The following is a 25040-nucleotide window of genomic DNA, read 5'->3' as shown; positions in this document are numbered from 1 at the left end:
GGCTAGGAGTTGAGGATTAAGAGTTGAGGATTAAGAGTTATAATAATAATATAATATATGCCATTTAGCGGACGCTTTTATCCAAAGCGACTTACAGTCATGTGTGCATACATTCTACATATGGGTGGTCCCGGGAATCGAACCCACTACCCTGGCGTTACAAGCGCCATGCTCTACCAACTGAGCTACAGAAGTTGAGGGTTGAGGGTTAAGAGTTGAGGGATAAGGGTTAAAGGTTAGGCATTGAGGGTATGTTGTAACTTCTGTCAGTTTGTATGGTCTAAACTGGTCATCTTATCTCTGTTCAGCAATCTATCTGGCTAAGAAGAACATCAGGAAACAGGGGGAGCTGGTGGACTATGAGAAGGTGATTATTCTAACCTATAATTTACCTTTACTAAACCTTTACTAGACCTGTATTAACATCAGGAAAAAAGGGGAGCTGGTGGACTATGAGAAGGTGATTATTCTAACCTATAATTTACCAAACATTTACTAAACCTTTACTAAACCTTTACTAGACCTGTATTAACCCTTTACTAAACCTGTATTAACCCTTTACTAAACCTGTATTAACCCTTTACTAAACATTTACTAAACCTTTACTAAACCTTTACTAAACCTTTACTAGACCTGTATTAACCCTTTACTAGACCTGTATTAACCCTTTACTAGACCTGTATTAACCCTTTACTAAACCTGTATTAACCCTTTACTAAACCTTTACTAAACCTGTATTAACCATTTACTAAACCTTTACTAAACCTGTATTAACCCTTTACTAAACCTGTATTAACCCTTTACTAGACCTGTATTAACCCTTTACTAAACCTTTACTAAACCTGTATTAACCCTTTACTAAACCTGTATTAACCCTTTACTAAACCTGTATTAACCCTTTACTAAACCTGTATTAACCCTTTACTAAACCTGTATTAACCCTTTACTAGACCTGTATTAACCCTTTACTAAACCTTTACTAAACCTGTATTAACCCTTTACTAAACCTTTACTAAACCTGTATTAACCCTTTACTAAAACTGTATTCAATAATAATAATAATAATAATATATGCCATTTAGCAGACGCTTTTATCCAAAGCAACTTACAGTCATGTGTGCATACATTCTACGTATTCACCCTTTACTAAACCTGTATTAACCCTTTACTAAACCTTTACTAAACCTGTATTAACCCTTTACTAAACCTGTATTAACCCTTTACTAAACCTTTACTAAACCTTTACTAAACCTGTATTAACCCTTTACTAAACCTGTATTAACCCTTTACTAAACCTGTATTAACCCTTTACTAAACCTTTACTAAACCTGTATTAACCCTTTACTAAACCTTTACTAAACCTTTACTAAACCTGTATTAACCCTTTACTAAACCTGTATTAACCCTTTACTAACCCTTTACTAAACCTGTATTAACCCTTTACTAAACCTGTATTAACCCTTTACTAAACCTTTACTAAACCTGTATTAACCCTTTACTAAACCTTTACTAAACCTTTACTAAACCTGTATTAACCCTTTACTAAACCTTTACTAAACCTGTATTAACCCTTTACTAAACCTTTACTAAAGCTTTACTAAACCTGTATTAAACCTTTACTAAACATTTACTAAACCTGTATTAACCCTTTACTAACCCTTTACTAAACCTGTATTAACCCTTTACTAAACCTGTATTAACCCTTTACTAAACCTTTACTAAACCTTTACTAACCCTTTACTAAACCTTTACTAAACCTGTATTAACCCTTTAATAAACCTGTATTAACCCTTTACTAAACCTTTACTAAACCTTTACTAAACCTGTATTAACCCTTTACTAAACCTTTACTAGACCTGTATTAACCCTTTACTAGACCTGTATTAACCCTTTACTAGACCTGTATTAACCCTTTACTAAACCTGTATTAACCCTTTACTAAACCTTTACTAAACCTGTATTAACCATTTACTAAACCTTTACTAAACCTGTATTAACCCTTTACTAAACCTGTATTAACCCTTTACTAGACCTGTATTAACCCTTTACTAAACCTTTACTAAACCTGTATTAACCCTTTACTAAACCTGTATTAACCCTTTACTAAACCTGTATTAACCCTTTACTAAACCTGTATTAACCCTTTACTAAACCTGTATTAACCCTTTACTAGACCTGTATTAACCCTTTACTAAACCTTTACTAAACCTGTATTAACCCTTTACTAAACCTTTACTAAACCTGTATTAACCCTTTACTAAAACTGTATTCAATAATAATAATAATAATAATATATGCCATTTAGCAGACGCTTTTATCCAAAGCAACTTACAGTCATGTGTGCATACATTCTACGTATTCACCCTTTACTAAACCTGTATTAACCCTTTACTAAACCTTTACTAAACCTGTATTAACCCTTTACTAAACCTGTATTAACCCTTTACTAAACCTTTACTAAACCTTTACTAAACCTGTATTAACCCTTTACTAAACCTGTATTAACCCTTTACTAAACCTGTATTAACCCTTTACTAAACCTTTACTAAACCTGTATTAACCCTTTACTAAACCTTTACTAAACCTTTACTAAACCTGTATTAACCCTTTACTAAACCTGTATTAACCCTTTACTAACCCTTTACTAAACCTGTATTAACCCTTTACTAAACCTGTATTAACCCTTTACTAAACCTTTACTAAACCTGTATTAACCCTTTACTAAACCTTTACTAAACCTTTACTAAACCTGTATTAACCCTTTACTAAACCTTTACTAAACCTGTATTAACCCTTTACTAAACCTTTACTAAAGCTTTACTAAACCTGTATTAAACCTTTACTAAACATTTACTAAACCTGTATTAACCCTTTACTAACCCTTTACTAAACCTGTATTAACCCTTTACTAAACCTGTATTAACCCTTTACTAAACCTTTACTAAACCTTTACTAACCCTTTACTAAACCTTTACTAAACCTGTATTAACCCTTTAATAAACCTGTATTAACCCTTTACTAAACCTTTACTAAACCTTTACTAAACCTGTATTAACCCTTTACTAACCCTTTACTAAACCTGTATTAACCCTTTACTAAACCTTTACTAAACCTGTATTAACCCTTTACTAAACCTTTACTAAACCTGTATTAACCCTTTACTAAACCTGTATTAACCCTTTACTAAACCTTTACTAACCTGTATTAACCCTTTACTAAACCTGTATTAACCCTTTACTAAACCTGTATTAACCCTTTACTAAACCTGTATTAACCCTTTACTAAACCTTTACTAAACCTGTATTAACCCTTTACTAAACCTTTACTAAACCTTTACTAAACCTTTACTAAACCTTTACTAAACCTGTATTAACCCTTTACTAAACCTGTATTAACCCTTTACTAGACCTGTATTAACCCTTTACTAAACCTTTACTAAACCTGTATTAACCCTTTACTAAACCTTTACTAAACCTGTATTAACCCTTTACTAAACCTGTATTCAATAATAATAATAATAATAATATATGCCATTTAGCAGACGCTTTTATCCAAAGCAACTTACAGTCATGTGTGCATACATTCTACGTATTCACCCTTTACTAAACCTGTATTAACCCTTTACTAAACCTTTACTAAACCTGTATTAACCCTTTACTAAACCTGTATTAACCCTTTACTAAACCTTTACTAAACCTTTACTAAACCTGTATTAACCCTTTACTAAACCTGTATTAACCCTTTACTAAACCTGTATTAACCCTTTACTAAACCTTTACTAAACCTGTATTAACCCTTTACTAAACCTTTACTAAACCTTTACTAAACCTGTATTAACCCTTTACTAAACCTGTATTAACCCTTTACTAAACCTTTACTAAACCTGTATTAACCCTTTACTAAACCTGTATTAACCCTTTACTAAACCTTTACTAAACCTGTATTAACCCTTTACTAAACCTTTTAACCCTTTAAAACCTTTACTAAACCTGTATTAACCCTTTACTAAACCTTTACTAAACCTGTATTAACCCTTTACTAAACCTTTACTAAAGCTTTACTAAACCTGTATTAAACCTTTACTAAACATTTACTAAACCTGTATTAACCCTTTACTAACCCTTTACTAAACCTGTATTAACCCTTTACTAAACCTGTATTAACCCTTTACTAAACCTTTACTAAACCTTTACTAACCCTTTACTAAACCTTTACTAAACCTGTATTAACCCTTTAATAAACCTGTATTAACCCTTTACTAAACCTTTACTAAACCTGTATTAACCCTTTACTAACCCTTTACTAAACCTGTATTAACCCTTTACTAAACCTTTACTAAACCTGTATTAACCCTTTACTAAACCTTTACTAAACCTGTATTAACCCTTTACTAAACCTGTATTAACCCTTTACTAAACCTTTACTAAACCTGTATTAACCCTTTACTAAACCTGTATTAACCCTTTACTAAACCTGTATTAACCCTTTACTAAACCTGTATTAACCCTTTACTAAACCTTTACTAAACCTGTATTAACCCTTTACTAAACCTTTACTAAACCTTTACTAAACCTGTATTAACCCTTTACTAAACCTTTACTAAACCTGTATTAACCCTTTACTAAACCTTTACTAAACCTTTACTAAACCTGTATTAAACCTTTACTAAACATTTACTAAACCTGTATTAACCCTTTACTAACCCTTTACTAAACCTGTATTAACCCTTTACTAAACCTGTATTAACCCTTTACTAAACCTTTACTAAACCTTTACTAACCCTTTACTAAACCTTTACTAAACCTGTATTAACCCTTTAATAAACCTGTATTAACCCTTTACTAAACCTTTACTAAACCTTTACTAAACCTGTATTAACCCTTTACTAACCCTTTACTAAACCTGTATTAACCCTTTACTAAACCTTTACTAAACCTGTATTAACCCTTTACTAAACCTTTACTAAACCTGTATTAACCCTTTACTAAACCTGTATTAACCCTTTACTAAACCTTTACTAACCTGTATTAACCCTTTACTAAACCTGTATTAACCCTTTACTAAACCTTTACTAAACCTGTATTAACCCTTTACTAAACCTTTACTAAACCTGTATTAACCCTTTACTAAACCTGTATTAACCCTTTACTAAACCTTTACTAACCTGTATTAACCCTTTACTAACCTGTATTAACCCTTTACTAAACCTTTACTAACCTGTATTAACCCTTTACTAAACCTTTACTAACCTGTATTAACCCTTTACTAAACCTGTATTAACCCTTTACTAAACCTTTACTAAACCTGTATTAACCCTTTACTAAACCTGTATTAACCCTTTACTAAACCTGTATTAACCATTTACTAGACCTGTATTAACCCTTTACTAGACCTGTACTAACCCTTTACTAAACCTTTACTAAACCTGTATTAACCCTTTACTAAACCTTTACTAAACCTTTACTAAACCTGTATTAACCCTTTACTAAACATTTACTAAACCTGTATTAACCCTTTACTAACCCTTTACTAAACCTGTATTAACCCTTTACTAAACCTGTATTAACCCTTTACTAAACCTTTACTAAACCTTTACTAACCCTTTACTAACCCTTTACTAAACCTTTACTAAACCTTTATTAACCCTTTACTAAACCTGTATTAACCCTTTACTAAACTTGTATTAACCCTTTACTAAACCTTTACTAAACCTGTATTAACCCTTTACTAAACCTGTATTCAATAATAATAATAATAATAATATATGCCATTTAGCAGACGCTTTTATCCAAAGCGACTTACAGTCATGTGTGCATACATTCTACGTATTCACCCTTTACTAAACCTGTATTACCCCTTTACTAAACCTTTACTAAACCTGTATTAACCCTTTACTAAACCTTTACTAAACCTGTATTAACCCTTTACTAAACCTTTACTAAACCTGTATTAACACTTTACTAAACCTGTATTAACCCTTTACTAAACCTTTACTAAACCTTTACTAAACCTGTATTAACCCTTTACTAAACCTGTATTAACCCTTTACTAAACCTGTATTAACCCTTTACTAAACCTTTACTAAACCTTTACTAACCCTTTACTAAACCTGTATTAACCCTTTACTAAACCTGTATTAACCCTTTACTAAACCTGTATTAACCCCTTACTAAACCTGTATTAACCCTTTACTAACCCTTTACTAAACCTGTATTAACCATTTACTAAACCTGTATTAACCCTTTACTAAACCTGTATTAACCCTTTACTAACCCTTTACTAGACCTGTATTAACCCTTTACTAACCCTTTACTAAACCTGTATTAACCCTTTACTAAACCTGTATTAACCCTTTACTAAACCTGTATTAACCCTTTACTAAACCTGTATTAACCCTTTACTAAACCTTTACTAAACCTGTATTAACCCTTTACTAAACCTTTACTAAACCTTTACTAAACCTGTATTAACCCTTTACTAAACATTTACTAAACCTGTATTAACCCTTTACTAAACCTTTACTAAACCTTTACTAAACCTGTATTAACCCTTTACTAAAAATTTACTAAACCTGTATTAACCCTTTACTAAACCTGTATTAACCCTTTACTAAACCTTTACTAAACCTGTATTAACCCTTTACTAAACCTTTACTAAACCTTTACTAACCCTTTACTAAACCTTTACTAAACCTGTATTAACCCTTTACTAAACCTGTATTAACCCTTTACTAAACCTTTACTAAACCTGTATTAACCCTTTACTAACCCTTTACTAAACCTGTATTAACCCTTTACTAAACCTTTACTAAACCTGTATTAACCCTTTACTAAACCTTTACTAAACCTGTATTAACCCTTTACTAAACCTGTATTAACCCTTTACTAAAACTTTACTAACCTGTATTAACCCTTTACTAAACCTGTATTAACCCTTTACTAAACCTTTACTAAACCTGTATTAACCCTTTACTAAACCTGTATTAACCCTTTACTAGACCTGTATTAACCCTTTATTAGACCTGTACTAACCCTTTACTAAACCTGTATTAACCCTTTACTAAACCTGTACTAACCCTTTACTAAACCTGTATTAACCCTTTACTAAACCTTTACTAAACCTTTACTAAACCTGTATTAACCCTTTACTAAACCTTTACTAAACCTTTACTAAACCTGTATTAACCCTTTACTAAACCTTTACTAAACCTGTATTAACCCTTTACTAAACATTTACTAAACCTGTATTAACCCTTTACTAACCCTTTACTAAACCTGTATTAACCCTTTACTAAACCTGTATTAACCCTTTACTAGACCTGTATTAACCCTTTACTAAACCTGCACTAACCCTTTACTAAAGATTTACTAAACATTTACTAAACATTTACTAACCCTGTATTAACCCTTTACTAAACCTGTATTAACCCTTTACTAAACATTTACTAAACCTTTACTAAACCTTTACTAGACCTGTATTAACCCTTTACTAAACATTTACTAAACCTGTATTAACCCTTTACTAAACATTTACTAAACCTTTACTAAACATTTACTAACCCTTTACTAAACCTTTACTAAACCTGTATTAACCCTTTACTAAACATTTACTAAACATTTACTAAACACTTACTAGACCTTTACTAAAACTTTACTAAACCTGTATTAACCCTTTACTAAACCTGTATTAACCCTTTACTAAACCTGTATTAAACCTTTACTAAACCTTTACTAAACATTTACTAAACATTTACTAAACCTGTATTAACCCTTTACTAACTCTTTACTAAACCTGTATTAACCCTTTACTAAACCTGTATTAACCCTTTACTAAACCTGTATTAACCCTTTACTAAACCTGTATTAACCCTTTACTAAACCTTTACTAAACCTTTACTAAACATTTACTAAACATTTACTAAACCTGTATTAACCCTTTACTAAACCTTTCCTAAACCTTTACTAAACCTGTATTAACCCTTTACTAAACCTTTCCTAAACCTTTACTAAACCTTTCCTAAACGTTTAGTAAACATTTCCTAATCCTTTCCTAAACCTTTCCTAAACCTTTAGAAACATTTAGTAAACCTTTCCTATCTCCACTATCTGTCTGTCCATCAGTAGGATCACTAACCGTCCTCCTGTCCTTCTCATCCCCTCTCCTCTTCAGGAGAACTACAGCATCCTGCACAAGAAGATTAACCACACCTGGGACTTTGTGGTGATGCAGGCTAGAGAACAGCTCAGGTAACTACACACACTCAGACACACAAACACACACTCACCTCTCTTAACCCTGTGTGTGTCTCTCTCTGTGTGTGTGCAGGGCCTCTAAGCAGAGAAGGAAGGCTGACCGTATCGTTCTGGAGTGTCAGGAGCAAGCCTACTGGCTGATCAACAAACCATGTGTAAATATGCCACTATACTACCACTATACTACTACTATACTACTACTATACTACTATAATACAACTATGACTACTACTACTATACTACTACAATACTACTATAATACAACTATGACTACTACTACTACACTACTACCATAATACTACCATACTACCGCTATACTACTACTATACTACTAATATACTACTATAGTATAAGTATGACTTCTGCCGCTATACTACTACTATACTGCCACAATACTACCACTATACTACTATACTACAACTATGGCTACTTCTGCTATACTACTACTATACTACTAGTATACTGCTATAATACACCTATGAATACCGCCACTATACTACTACTATACTACTATAATACAACTATTACTACTACTACTATACTACTATAATACAACTATGACTACTACTACTATACTACTACTATACTACTACTATAATACCACTATAATACTACTATACTACTATAATACAACTATGACTACTACTAATATACTAATACTATACTACTATAATACAACTATGACTACTACTATTATGCTACTACCATGATACCACTACTATACTACTATACTACTGTAAGTATTACTAAGTATTAGTAAGTATTACTACTACTACTGCTACTACTGCTACTACTACTAATTTTACAAATATTACTATTACTATACTGCTACTACTGTTACTACTACTATGGGTACTAATATTACTACTACTATACTACTACTTGACTACTACTATACTGCAGCTATGACTATTTCTACTACTATGCTTCTACTACTACTAGACAACTACTACTACTACCACTATTACTACTATACTACTACTATACTACAACTATAATTATATACTACAACTATGACTACTACTGCTACTACTACTACACTATGACTTGGTGCATTCATAAGGTGAATGCACGAATTTGTAAGTCGCTCTGGATAAGAGCGTCTGCTAAATGACTTAAATGTAATGTAAATGTACTACACTATGACCATTACTATTTCTACTGCTACCACTACTATACTACGACTATTCTATGACTATTACTACTACTACTACACTACGGCTATTACTATTTCTACTAATACTACTACGATACTACGACTATACTACGACTACTACTACTACTACTACTACACTATGACTATTACTATTTCTACTGCTACCAATACTATACTATGACTATTCTATGACTACTACAACTACTACTACTACACTACGGCTATTACTATTTCTACTAATACTACTACGATACTACGACTATACTACGACTACTACTACTACTACACTATGACTATTACTATTTCTACTGCTACCACTACTATACTACGACTATTCTATGACTACTACAACTACTACTACTACACTACGGCTATTACTATTTCTACTAATACTACTACGATACTACGACTATACTACGACTACTACTACTACTACTACTACACTATGACTATTACTATTTCTACTGCTACCACTACTATACTACGACTATTCTATGACTATTACTACTACTACTACACTACGGCTATTACTATTTCTACTAATACTACTACGATACTACGACTATACTACGACTACTACTACTACTACTACACTATGACTATTACTATTTCTACTAATACTACTACTATACTACGACTATTCTATGACTATTACTACACTACGGCTATTACTATTTCTACTAATACTACTACGATACTACGACTATACTACGACTACTACTACTACTACTACTACACTATGACTATTACTATTTCTACTGCTACCACTGCTATACTATGACTATTCTATGACTATTACTACTACTACTACTACACTACAGCTATTACTATTTCTACTAATACTACTACGATACTACGACTATACTACGACTACTATTACTACTACTACACTATGACTATTACTATTTCTACTACTACCACTACTATACTATGACTATTCTATGACTACTACTACTACACTACAGCTATTACTATTTCTACTAATACTACTACTATACTATGACTATTCTATGACTACTACTACTACACTACAGCTATTACTATTTCTACTAATACTACTACGATACTACGACTATACTACGACTACTACTACTGCACTACAGCTATTACTATTTCTACTAATACTACTACTATACTATGACTATTCTATGACTACTACTACTACACTACAGCTATTACTATTTCTACTGCTACCACTACTATACTACGACTATTCTATGACTATTACTACTACTACTACACTACGGCTATTACTATTTCTACTAATACTACTACTATACTACGACTACTACTACTACTACTACTACACTATGACTATTACTATTTCTACTGCTACCACTACTATACTACGACTATTCTATGACTATTACTACTACTACTACACTACAGCTATTACTATTTCTACTGCTACCACTACTATACTACGACTATTCTATGACTATTACTACTACACTACAGCTATTACTATTTCTACTAATACTACTACTATACTATGACTATATTATGACTACTACTAATACACTACGACTATTACTATTTCTACTACTACTAATTTGACTAATATTACTACTACTGTACTGCTACTACTATACTACTAATATTACCACTGCTAGACTACTACTACTACTATACTACTATTACTACTACTACTACTATAACTATACTACTAATATTACTACTACTATACTACCATCGACATACTACTAACACTACTGCTACTGCACTGCTACTACTATACTACTCTACCACTATCACTATACAACCAATATTACTACTACCATTCTACTCATACTACTACTGCTATACTACTAATATTACTACTATACTACTATACAACTAATATTAATAATATACTACTACTATACTACTTATGTTACTACTACTATACTACTAGCACTATACTGCTACTACTACTACTACTACTATACTAGCAGTACTACTACAGACCAGATCAGTCTAACCCAGACCCAGAACAAATCAGTCTAACCGAGATCCAGACCAGTCTAACCCAGACCCAGACCAGATCCGTCTAACCCAGACCCAGACCAGATCCGTCTAACCCAGACCAGATCAGTCTAACCCAGACCAAATCAGTCTAACCCAGACCAGATCCGTCTAACCCAGACCAGATCAGTCTAACCCAGACCAAATCAGTCTAACCCAGACCCAGACCAGTCTAACCCAGACCCAGACCAGTCTAACCCAGACCCAGACCAGTCTAACCCAGACCCAGACCAGATCAGTCTAACCCAGACCCAGACCAGATCCGTCTAACCCAGACCAAATCAGTCTAACCCAGACCCAGACCAGTCTAACCCAGACCCAGACCAGATCCGTCTAACCCAGACCAGTTTAACTGTCTCAGACACAAAATTATGAAGATTTCATCTATTAAAACCTTCAGCTAGAAAAAATATATAAGGGGAGTGAGGGAGAGGGAGGGAGGGGGTATAGAGACAAGGAGGAGCAGTGAGGGGAGGAGAGAGTGGAGTTGAGGGAGAGGAGGAGAGAGGGTAAAGAGGGAGAGGAGGAGAGAGTGGAGGGGAGGGTGCACTTTCTCTTCTGTTCCTTAATTCTCATGAATTAAAGAGGAGGAGCGGAGGAAAAGAGAGTGAAGAGGAGTGGAGAGAGAGAATGGAGGGAATAAAGATGGAGGAAATAGAGTGGAAAACATGAGCAGGGCTAAGTGCTCACTCTCTCTCAGAGCTGACTGTGTGTGTGTGTGTGTGTGTGTGTGTGTGTGTGTGTGTGTGTGTGTGTGTGTGTGTGTGTGTGTGTGTGTGTGTGTGTGTGTGTGTGTGTGTGTGTGTGTGTGTGTGTGTGTGTGTGTGTGTGTGTGTGTGTGTGTGTGTGTGTGTGTGTGTGTGTGTGTGTGTGTGTGTGTGTGTGTGTGTGTGTGTGTGTGTGTGTGTGTGTGTGTGTGTGTGTGTGTGTGTGTGTGTGTGTGTGTGTGTGTGTGTGTGTGTGTGTGTGTGTGTGTGTGTGTGTGTGTGTGTCAGCTGACCAAGATGGCATAGCAGTTGAACTTCTGTTTTTGTCTTGTCCCGTGTACAGTCGTGGCCAAAAGTTTTGAGAATAACAAATATTCATTTTCACAAGGTCTGCTGCCTCAGTTTGTATGATGGCAATTTGCATATACTCCATAACATTATGAAGAGTGATGAGATGAATTGAAATTAGTTGCAAAGTCCCTCTTTGCCATGCAAATGAACTGAATCCCCCAAAAACATTTCCACTGCATTTCAGCCCTGCCACAAAAGGACCAGCTGACCTCATGTCAGTGATTCTCTCGTTAACACAGGTGTGAGTGTTGACGAGGACAAGGCTGGAGATCACTCTATCATGCTGATTGAGTTCGAATAACAGACTGGAAGCTTCAAAAGGAGGGTGGTGCTTGGAATCATTGTTCTTCCTCTATCAACCATGGTTACCTGCAAGGAAACACGTGCTGTCGTCATTGCGTTGCACAAAAAGGGCTTCACAGGCAAGGATATTGCTGCCAGTAAAATTGCACCTAAATCAACCATTTATCGGATCATCAAGAACTTTAAGGAGAGTGGTTCAATTGATGTAAAGAAGGCTTTAGGGCGCGCAAGAAAGTCCAGCAAGCGGCAGGACTGTCTCCTAAAGTTGATTCAGCTGCATGATTGGAGCACCACCAGTACAGAGCTTGCTCAGGAATGGCAACAGGCAGGTGTGAGTGCATCTGCACGCACAGTGAGACAAAGACTTTTGGAGAATGGCCTGGTGTCAAGAAGGGCAGCAAAGAAGCCACTTCTCTCCAAGAAAAACATCAGGGACAGACTGATTTTCTGCAAAAGGTACAGGGATTGGACTGCTGAGGACTGAGGTAAAGTCATTTTCACTGATGAATCCCCTTTCCGATTGTTTGGGGCATCCGGAAAAAGCTTGTCTGGAGAAGACAAGGTGAGCGCAACCATCAGTCCTGTGTCATGCCAACACTAAAGCATCCTGAGACCATTCATGTGTGGGGTTGCTTCTCAGCCAAGGGAGTGGGCTCACTCACAATTTGCCTAAGAACACAGCCATGAATAAAGATTGGTACCATCACATCCTCCGAGAGCAACTTCTCCCAACCATCCAGGAACAGTTTGGTGACGAACAATGCCTTTTCCAGCATGATGGAGCACCTTGCCATAAGGCAAAAGTGATAACTAAGTGGCTTGGCGAACAAAACATCGATATTTTGGGTCCATAGCCAGGAAACTCACCAGACATTAATCCCACTGAAAACTTGTGGTCAATCCTCAAGACGTTTATTTGTGAGAGCTCTGGTCATAATACCATGTACATTGGTTTATATACCTCACATTTCATCGTAAATGTCCCTCCTCTCAGATACAACGGCAATATAGTTCACAAGCCTTTTCACATTGTCTGCCACCTGTTAAACAATCTACTACAAGCCCAAGGTCTCTCCCCTCCCTGGGTAGGAACAGAAAGTCCTTGTTCTAATTCTTGACTAAAACTACACACATTATATTCAGTGTTATGATTATAATAAGATTCATACATTCATACAGTAACAGAGTAGTATTCTGTTTAGTTATAGTTCTAAGCTAAATGTATACACAATTAAGCATTATTCATAAAAATCCCATAACAATTCCATAGTAACATCTGACAAAAATATCTAAAGACACTGAAGCAGCAGACGTTGTGAAAATTAATATTTGTGTCATTCTCAAAACTTTTGGCCCACCCAACGTGGTACGGATCTGCTATTTTAGACTTTAGAACCTCACCCAATGTGGTACGGATCTGCTATTTTAGACTTTAGAACCTCACCCAACGTGGTACGGATCTGCTATTTTAGACTTTAGGATCTGCTATTTTAGACTTTAGAACCTCACCCAACGTGGTACGGATCTGCTATTTTAGACTTTAGAACCTCACCCAACGGATCTGCTATTTTAGACTTTAGAACCTCACCCAACGTGGTACGGATCTGCTATTTTATACTTTAGAACCGGAACCCCCCACCAGAAGCTAGCCAGCTAACTAGCTACTAGCCAGTTAGCCACTGCTAGCGATCATCACCGTTAACATGGACATCAGCCAGCCTCAGCCCGGTCAATTCCTGCCAGTCTGCACCGCGCGATATACCCAGAGATTATCGGACTGCTTTTTGTCTACCACATCTCCGGATTCCTACTGCAAGTTCTGAACCGTTACACCAGATCATCGTAGCTGGCTAGCTGCTATCCGAGTGGCTATTCCTGGCTAACGTCTCTGTCCTGAAGCAAGCACCAGTTAGCCTGGAGCTAGCCTCAAGCTAGGCCCATCTCCTGGCTAGCCGAAGAGGTTCATCAGCCAATTCTTGGGCTACAATACCTCGTTTGCCAATTGGCCTAGACCCTTTAAGGTCGTCACGGAGCCCCGACGATCCATCACGACTGGTCTGTTGACATAACCGTCCGAGGTGGTTTCAACAGGGTCTTCCGTCGCGACGTCCCCAGTGGCCCATCTGCTATCCCCGGCCCGCTAGCTGTCTGAATCGCTGTGTATTCAGCTCACCTAGTGTAGTAGCACTACTGAATCGCTGTGTCTCTAGCTCGCCTAGTGTAGTAGCACTACTGAATCGCTGTGTATTCAGCTCACCTAGTGTAGTAGCACTACTGAATCGCTGTGTCTCTAGCTCGCCTAGTGTAGTAGCACTACTGAATCGCTGTGTCTCTAGCTCGCCTAGTGTAGTAGCACTACTGAATCGCTGTGTCTCTAGCTCGCCTAGCGTAGTAGCACTACTGAATCGCTGTGTCTCTAGCTCGCCTAGCGTAGTAGCACTACTGAATCGCTGTGTCTCTAGCTCGCCTAGCGTAGTAGCACTACTGAATCGCTGTGTCTCTAGCTCGTCTAGCGTAGTAGCACTACTGAATCGCTGTGTCTTTAGCTCGCCTAGCGTAGTAGCACTACTGAATCGCTGTGTCTCTAGCTTGCCTAGGGTAGTAGCACTACTGAATCGCTGTGTCTCTAGCTCGCCTAGTGTAGTAGCACTACGCTGGACAATCTGGACCCCTACAAATCAGCTGGACAATCTGGACCCTACAAATCAGCTGGACAATCTGGACCCCTACAAATCAGCTGGGAAATCTGGAACCTACAAAACAGCTGGACAATCTGGACCCCTACAAATCAGCTGGACAATCTGGACCCGTACAAATCAGCTGGACAATCTGGACCCTACAAATCAGCTGGACAATCTGGACCCTACAAATCTGGACCCCTACAAAACAGCTGGACAATCTGGACCCCTACAAATCAGCTGGGAAATCTGGACCCTACAAATCAGCTGGACAATCTGGACCCGTACAAAACAGCTGGACAATCTGGACCCCTACAAATCAGCTGGACAATCTGGACCCGTACAAATCAGCTGGACAATCTGGACCCCTACAAATCAGCTGGGAAATCTGGAACCTACAAAACAGCTGGACAATCTGTACCCCTACAAATCAGCTGGACAATCTGGACCCCTACAAATCAGCTGGACAATCTGGACCCGTACAAATCAGCTGGACAATCTGGACCCTACAAATCAGCTGGACAATCTGGACCCCTACAAAACAGCTGGACAATCTGGACCCCTACAAATCAGCTGGGAAATCTGGACCCTACAAATCAGCTGGACAATCTGGACCCGTACAAAACAGCTGGACAATCTGGACCCCTACAAAACAGCTGGACAATCTGGACCCCTACAAATCAGCTGGGAAATCTGGACCCTACAAATCAGCTGGACAATCTGGACCCGTACAAATCAGCTGGACAATCTGGACCCGTACAAATCAGCTGGACAATCTGGACCCTACAAATAAGATGGACAATCTGGGCCCCTACAAATCAGCTGGGAAATCTGGACCCTACAAATCAGCTGGACAATCTGGGCCCCTACAAATCAGCTGGGAAATCTGGACACCTAAAAATCAGCTTGACAATCTGGACCCTCTCTCGCACTGCTTTGCTTTATTTTGGCCAGGTCGCAGTTATGAATGAGAACTTCTTCTCAACTGGCCTACCTGGTTAAATAAAGGTGAAATAAAAATAAATAAAATAAAGTGTGTGTGTGTGTTGCAGCCGGGGGCATTTGACGTGTTGGATCTGGGACCTGAGAGATGCAACGTCCTCGCACTGGTCAGTAACCTGTAACTCTGACCACAGACCTCAATAACCACTCAGACCTGAAACTTGTTGTTCAGTAATAAAACTAAATTATCTGCTTCTCTCTCACTTTCTCTTTTGTTTTCTCTCTATTTCTCTTTCTCCTCTCTCCATCTTTCTTACTCCATTTCTATCTCTCCATGTCTCTCTATCTCCTCTCTCTCTCCATCTTTCTTTCCCCCTCTATCTCTCCATGTCTCTATCTTCTCTCTCCTCTTTCCCCCTCTCTATCTCTCCATGTCTCCATCTCCTCTCTCCTCTTTTCTCTCTCCTCTTTCCATATCACTCTCCTCTCTCCTCTTTCCCCCTCTATCTCTCCATGTCTCTCTTCTCTCCTCTCTATCTCTCTATGTCTATCTCCTCTCTCCTCTTTCCCCCTCTCTCTCTATCTCTCCATGTCTCTATCTCCTCTTTCCATCTTTCTTTCCCCCTCTCTATCTCTCCATGTCTCTATCTCCTCTCTACTCTTTCCCACTTTCTGTCTCTCCATGTCTCTATCACCTCTTTACTCTTTCTCTCTCCATCTTTCTTTCCCCCTTTCCTCTCTCCATGTCTCTATCTCCTTTTCTCTCTCCATCTCTTTCTCTCTCCTCTCCATGTCTCTATCTCTTTCTTTCTCTCTCCATCTTTCTTTCCCCCTCTCTATCTCTCCATGTCTCTATCTCCTCTCTACTCTTTCCCCCTCTCTATCTTTCGATGTCTCTATCTCATCTCTCCTCTTGCCCCTTCTCTCTATCTATCTCTCCATGTCTCTATCTCCTCATCTCTCCATGTCTCTATCTCCTCTTTTCCCCTCTCTCTCTATCTCTTCATGTTTCTATCTCATCTCTCGCCCCTTCTTTCTATCTATCTCTCTATGTCTCTCTCCTTCTCTTTTATATCTCTCACTGTCGTCTCTCTGGTGCTGCACGCGAGGTCCATAGTAAGTGTTCCTAACAGAGAACAAACACCCGGTCACCATACTAACTTACACTGTCTGTCGTCACCATAGTAACACCAACTATAGTTACAATAATGACTAACACTGACTGCATTTACAAATGACAACCCCAATGTGTTTATTATGACTACTCACTAGACTCTCTCTCCCTCCTCCTCTCCCACCTCCCCCTCCTCACTGTCTCCTCTCACCTCTAAATGTCTCCTCTTCCTCCTCTCACTGTCTCCTCCTCGTCCTCTCACTGTCTCCTCCTGCTCCCCCTGTCTCCGCCTCCTCCTCTCACTGTCTCCTCCTCCTCCCCTCACTGTCTCCTCCTCGTCCTCTCACTGTCTCTTCCTGCTCCCCCTGTCTCCTCCTCCTCCTCTCACTGTCTCATCCTCCTCCTCTCACTGTCTCCTCCTCCTCCTCTCACTGTCTCCTCCTCCTCTCACTGTCTCCTCCTCCTCCCCTCACTGTCTCCTCCTCGTCCTCTCACTGTCTCTTCCTGCTCCCCCTGTCTCCTCCTCCTCCTCTCACTGTCTCATCCTCCTCCTCTCACTGTCTCCTCCTTGTCCTCTCACTGTCTCCTCCTGCTCCCCCTGTCTCCTCCTCCTCCTCTCACTGTCTCCTCCTCCTCCCCTCACTGTCTCCTCCTCGTCCTCTCACTGTCTCTTCCTCCTACTCTCACTGTCTCCTCCTCCCCTCACTGTCTCCTCCTCCTCCTCTCACTGTCTCATCCTCCTCCTCTCACTGTCTCCTCCTCCTCTCACTGTCTCCTCCTCCTCCTACCACTTACTCCTCCTCCTCCTCTCTCCAGACCAGAACGCTGACCACTACAAGAGAGAGGTAAACATCTCAACATAACAAATACTGTTTCTAATACTGGTATAACAAACAAACATTCTTCTGACCGTGTGTGTGTGTGTCTCTGTCTGTCTGTCTGTCTGTCTGTCTGTCTGTCTGTCTGTCTGTCTGTCTGTCTGTCTGTCTGTCTGTCTGTCTGTCTGTCTGTCTGTCTGTCTGTCTGTCTGTCTGTCTGTCTGTCTGTCTGTCTGTCTGTCTGTCTGTCTGTCTGTCTGTCTGTCTGTCTGTCTGTCTGTCTGTCTGTCTGTCTGTGTGTGTGTGTGTGTGTGTGTGTGTGTGTGTGTGTGTGTGTGTGTGTGTGTGTGTGTGTGTGTGTGTGTGTGTGTGTGTGTGTGTGTGTGTGTGTGTGTGTGTGTGTGTGTGTGTGTGTGTGTGTGTGTGTGTGTGTGTGTATGATGGTTACAGATTGAACACAGTAGAAGAGCTCTGGGGAGAAACCGGGTCAAGTCCTCCATCTGTCTGGAGACGTATGTTACATAAACACAGCTTGGTCACGCGTGATACAAGTTAGTATTTGACGTCCATCCATGTCAGAGGATGTTGGGGGATGACGTGAAACCGGCCACTAGGGGGGCTGTTACCTCCAAGTAGGTTTGGGTGTTTCTAGGGGTTTGGGACGGGGATGGTGGATAGTGTTAATACCTAACCTTAACCATTCTGTTACCTCCAAGTAGGTTTGGGTGTTTCTAGGGTGTTGGGACGGGGATGGTGGATAGTGTTAATACCTAACCTTAACCATTCTGTTACCTCCAAGTAGGTTTGGGTGTTTCTAGGGTGTTGGGACGGGGATGGTGGATAGTGTTAATACCTAACCTTAACCATTCTGTTACCTCCAAGTAGGTTTGGGTGTTTCTAGGGTGTTGGGACGGGGATGGTGGATAGTGTTAATACCTAACCTTAACCATTCTGTTACCTCCAAGTAGGTTTGGGTGTTTCTAGGGTGTTGGGACGGGGATAACCCTAACCCTAACCCTACCTAACCTTAACCATTCTGTTACCTTCAAGTAGGTTTGGGTGTTGGGATGGGGATGGTAGACATAAGCATTTGCCTCTGATTCCAAAGATTGCAAGCTCAAATCCAGCAATAGAAAGTTGTTTTTGATATTTTAGTTTAAAGACAGAGTGATGTGATATCCCAAACCTTAATATCTAACCTTAACCAGTCAGTTAATACGTGACCTTAACCATCCCATTAATACCTAACCTTCATATCTAACCTTAACCAGTCAGTTAATACCTAACCTTCATATCTAACCTTAACCAGTCAGTTAATACCTAACCTTCATATCTAACCGTAACCATCCCATTAATACCTAACCTTCATACCTAACCTTAACCATTCAGTTAATACCTAACCTTAATATCTAACCTTAAACATTCAGTTAATACATAACCTTAACCAGTCAGTTAATACCCAACCTTAACCATTCAGTTAATACCTAACCTTAACCATTCAGTTAATACCTAACCTTAATATCTAACCTTAAACATTCAGTTAATACCTAACCTTAACCAGTCAATTAATACGTGACCTTAACCATCCCATTAATACCTAACCTTCATACCTAACCTTAACCAGTCAGTTAATACCTAACCTTAACCATTCAGTTAATACCTAACCTTAATACCTAACCTTAACCAGTCAGTTAATACCTAACCTTAATACCTAACCTTAACCAGTCAGTTAATACCTAACCTTAATACCTAACCTTAACCAGTCAGTAAACACCTAACCTTAACCAGTCAGTTAATACCTAACCTTAATACCTAACCTTAACCAGTCAGTTAATACCTAACCTTAACCATTCAGTTAATACCTAACCTTAATACCTAACCTTAACCATTCAGTTAATACCTAACCTTAATACCTAACCTTAACCATTCAGTTAATACCTAACCTTAACACCTAACCTTAACCATTCAGTTAATACCTAACCTCAATATCTAACCTTAACCATTCATTTCATACCTAACCTTAATACCTAACCTTAACCAGTCAGTTAATACCCAACCTTAAACATTCAGTTAATACCTAACCTTAATACCTAACCTTAACCAGTCAGTAAACACCTAACCTTAACCGTCAGTTAATACCTAACCTTAACCATTCAGTTAATACCTAACCTTAATACCTAACCTTAACCAGTCAGTTAATACCTAACCTTAATACCTAACCTTAACCAGTCAGTAAACACCTAACCTTAACCATTCAGTTAATACCTAACCTTAATACCTAACCTTAACCATTCAGTTAATACCTAACCTTAACCAGTCAGTTAATACCCAACCTTAATACCTAACCTTAACCATTCAGTTAATACCTAACCTTAACCATTCAGTTAATACATAACCTTAACCATTCAGTTCATACCTAACCTTAATATCTAACCTTAACCATTCAGTTAATACATAACCTTAACCATTCAGTTCATACCTAACCTTAATATCTAACCTTAACCGTCAGTTAATACCTAACCTTAATACCTAACCTTAACCATTCAGTTAATACCCAACCTTAACCATTCAGTTAATACCCAACCTTAACCATTCAGTTAATACCTAACCTTAATACCTAACCTTAAACATTCAGTTAATACCTAACCTTAATATCTAACCTTAACCAGTCAGTTAATACCTAACCTTAACCATTCAGTTAATACCTAACCTTAATACCTAACCTTAACCAGTCAGTTAATACCTAACCTTAATACCTAACCTTAACCAGTCAGTTAATACCTAACCTTAATACCTAACCGTAACCAGTCAGTTAATACCTAACCTTAACCATTCAGTTAATACCTAACCTTAATACCTAACCTTAACCAGTCAGTTAATACCTAACCTTAATACCTAACCTTAACCAGTCAGTTAATACCTAACCTTAACCAGTCAGTTAATACCTAACCTTAATATCTAACCTTAACCATTCAGTTAATACCTAACCTTAACCATTCAGTTAATACCTAACCTTAATATCTAACCTTGGGGCGGGTAGCCTAGTGGTTAGAGCGTTGGACTAGTAACCGCAAGGTTGCAAGTTCAAACCCCTGAGCTGACAAGGTACAAATCTGTCGTTCTGCCCCTGAACAGGCAGTTAACCCACTGTTCTTAGGCCGTCATTGAAAATAAGAATTTGTTCTTAACTGACTTGCCTAGTAAAATAAAGGTTAAAAAAACTTTTAAAAAACTGAACCATTCAGTTAAAACCTAACCTTAACCATTCAGTTAATACCTAACCTTAACCATTCAGTTAATACCTAACCTTAATACCTAACCTTAACCATTCAGTTAATACCTAACCTTAAACATTCAGTTAATACCTAACCTTAATACCTAACCTTAACCAGTCAGTTAATACCTAACCTTAACCAGTCAGTTAATACCTAACCTTAATACCTAACCTTAACCATCAGTTAATACCTAACCTTAATACCTAACCTTAACCAGTCAGTTAATACCTAACCTTAACCAGTCAGTTAATACCTAACCTTAATACCTAACCTTAACCATTCAGTTAATACATAACCTTAACAATTTGGTTAATACCTAACCTTAACCATTCAGTTAATACCTAACCTTAACCATTCAGTTAATATCTAACCTTAATACCTAACCTTAACCATTTGGTTAATACCTAACCTTAACCATTCAGTTAAAACCTAACCTTAATACCTAACCTTAACCAGTCAGTTAATACCTAACCTTAATACCTAACCTTAACCATTTGGTTAATACCTAACCTTAACCATTCAGTTAAAACCTAACCTTAACCAGTCAGTTAATACCTAACCTTAATACCTAACCTTAACCATTTGGTTAATACCTAACCTTAACCATTCAGTTAAAACCTAACCTTAACCATTCAGTTAATACCTAACCTTAACCAGTCAGTTAATACCTAACCTTAATATCTAACCTTAACCATTCAGTTAATACCTAACCTTAATACCTAACCGTAACCATTCAGTTAATACCTAACCTTAACCATTCAGTTAATACCTAACCTTAATATCTAACCTTAACCATTTGGTTAATACCTAACCTTAACCATTCAGTTAATACCTAACCTTAACCATTCAGTTAATACCTAACCTTAATACCTAACCGTAACCATTCAGTTAATACCTAACCTTAACCATTCAGTTAATACCTAACCTTAATATCTAACCGTAACCATTCAGTTAATATCTAACCTTAACCATTCAGTTAATACCTAACCTTAATACCTAACCGTAACCATTCAGTTAATACCTAACCTTAACCATTCAGTTAATACCTAACCTTAATATCTAACCTTAACCATTTGGTTAATACCTAACCTTAACCATTCAGTTAATACCTAACCTTAACCATTCAGTTAATACCTAACCTTAATACCTAACCGTAACCATTCAGTTAATACCTAACCTTAACCATTCAGTTAATACCTAACCTTAATATCTAACCGTAACCATTCAGTTAATACCTAACCTTAACCATTCAGTTAATACCTAACCTTAATATCTAACCTTAACCATTCAGTTAATACCTAACCTTAATACCTAACCGTAACCATTCAGTTAATACCTAACCTTAACCATTCAGTTAATACCTAACCTTAATATCTAACCTTAACCATTTGGTTAATACCTAACCTTAACCCACACATATAAACACAATCATACACACATTCTCACACACACATACTCACACAGACACACCTTCTCACACACACATGTAAACACACACTCATACACACATTCTTACACACACATATACACTCACAAATACACACACAGACACACACACTCTTCTCTCTCTCTCTCTCTCTCTCTCTCAGTGGTCTCTCTCTCTCACTCTCTCTCTCTCTCTCTCTCTCTCTCTCTCTCTCTCTCTCTCTATGTCTCTATGAGCCTCTAATGGATGTCTCCTCAGGCAGATTGATGCTAAACGGGGTGTGTGTGTGTGTGTGTGTCTGTGTGTGTGTGTGTAGCTTCATGAAGTACAGTGAGCAGTACCTCCACCATGACCCCATCATGTCAGGCTGTCTCCCTAGCAACCCCTGGATCTCTGACGACACCTCACACTGGACCATCAACACTGACATGTAAACACACACACACACACACACACACACACACACACACACACACACACACACACACACACACACACACACACACACACACACACACACACACACACACACACCACACACACACACACGCCAACACACAACACACACACACACACACACACACACACACACACACACACACACACACACACACACACACACACACACACACACACACACACACACACACACACACACACACACGCCAACACACACACACGCCAACACACACACACACACGCACACAAACACACACACACGCCGCACACGCCAACACACACACGCCAACACAGACACACACACGCCAACACACACATACACCACACACACCAACACAGACACACAACACACACGCCAACACAGACACACACCAACAAACACGCTAACCGTAAACCACACTAACCCACACACACGCACAAACACACACCAACAGACACACACACAAACACCTACACAGACACAACTAACACTTAAAACATGTGTGTTTTTGCGTGCATGTGTTGTGTGTGTGTGTGTGCTGTGTTGGCGTGTGTGTGTCTGTGTTGGCGTGTGTGTGTCAGGAAGATATGTGCGGTGTGTGTGTGTGTGTGTGTCAGGGTGGGCACTCCAACCAGGTTGAGAGTGGAGCGCTGGAGTTTCAGCTTCATGGAACTTCTGAACGACTCCATGGGAAGACGAGAGTTTATGATCTACCTGGAGAAAGAATTCAGTGGTGAAACACCACACACACACACACACACAACCATGGGAAGACGAGAGTTTATGATCTACCTGGAGAAAGAATTCAGTGGTGAAACACCACACACACACACACACACACACAACCATGGGAAGACGAGAGTTTATGATCTACCTGGAGAAAGAATTCAGTGGTGAAACACCACACACACACACACACACACAACCATGGGAAGACGAGAGTTTATGATCTACCTGGAGAAAGAATTCAGTGGTGAAACACCACACACACACACACACACACACAACCATGGGAAGACGAGAGTTTATGATCTACCTGGAGAAAGAATTCAGTGGTGAAACACCACACACACACACACACACACACAACCATGGGAAGACGAGAGTTTATGATCTACCTGGAGAAAGAATTCAGTGGTGAAACACCACACACACACACACACACACACAACCATGGGAAGACGAGAGTTTATGATCTACCTGGAGAAAGAATTCAGTGGTGAAACACCACACACACACACACACACACACAACCATGGGAAGACGAGAGTTTATGATCTACCTGGAGAAAGAATTCAGTGGTGAAACACCACACACACACACACACAGACACAACCATGGGAAGACGAGAGTTTATGATCTACCTGGAGAAAGAATTCAGTGGTGAAACACCACACACACACACACACACACACAACCATGGGAAGACGAGAGTTTATGATCTACCTGGAGAAAGAATTCAGTGGTGAAACACCACACACACACACACACAGACACAACCATGGGAAGACGAGAGTTTATGATCTACCTGGAGAAAGAATTCAGTGGTGAAACACCACACACACACACACACAG

At 38.4% G+C, this 25040-nt stretch overlaps 1 protein-coding gene across 1 annotated transcript in view; it reads left to right on the top strand.

Annotated features, from left to right (window-relative positions):
* LOC124020753 (regulator of G-protein signaling 11-like) overlaps nucleotides 1–25040 on the top strand; it is a 70233-nt gene that overhangs the window by 25598 nt on the left and 19595 nt on the right. Inside the window, exons 6-13 of the mRNA XM_046336012.1 lie at nucleotides 309–367; nucleotides 8170–8246; nucleotides 8326–8407; nucleotides 16504–16560; nucleotides 18329–18352; nucleotides 18776–18837; nucleotides 23343–23456; nucleotides 24083–24198. Of these exons, the coding sequence (XP_046191968.1) occupies nucleotides 309–367; nucleotides 8170–8246; nucleotides 8326–8407; nucleotides 16504–16560; nucleotides 18329–18352; nucleotides 18776–18837; nucleotides 23343–23456; nucleotides 24083–24198 (591 nt within the window). The remainder of the gene's footprint in view (nucleotides 1–308; nucleotides 368–8169; nucleotides 8247–8325; nucleotides 8408–16503; nucleotides 16561–18328; nucleotides 18353–18775; nucleotides 18838–23342; nucleotides 23457–24082; nucleotides 24199–25040) is intronic.

This window comes from Oncorhynchus gorbuscha, unplaced genomic scaffold (assembly GCF_021184085.1).
Source record: "Oncorhynchus gorbuscha isolate QuinsamMale2020 ecotype Even-year unplaced genomic scaffold, OgorEven_v1.0 Un_scaffold_901, whole genome shotgun sequence".
NCBI lineage: Eukaryota > Metazoa > Chordata > Actinopteri > Salmoniformes > Salmonidae > Oncorhynchus > Oncorhynchus gorbuscha.
The sequence above is the reverse complement of the archived record's forward strand: the minus strand, read 5'-3'. Positions and strand labels throughout refer to the sequence as shown.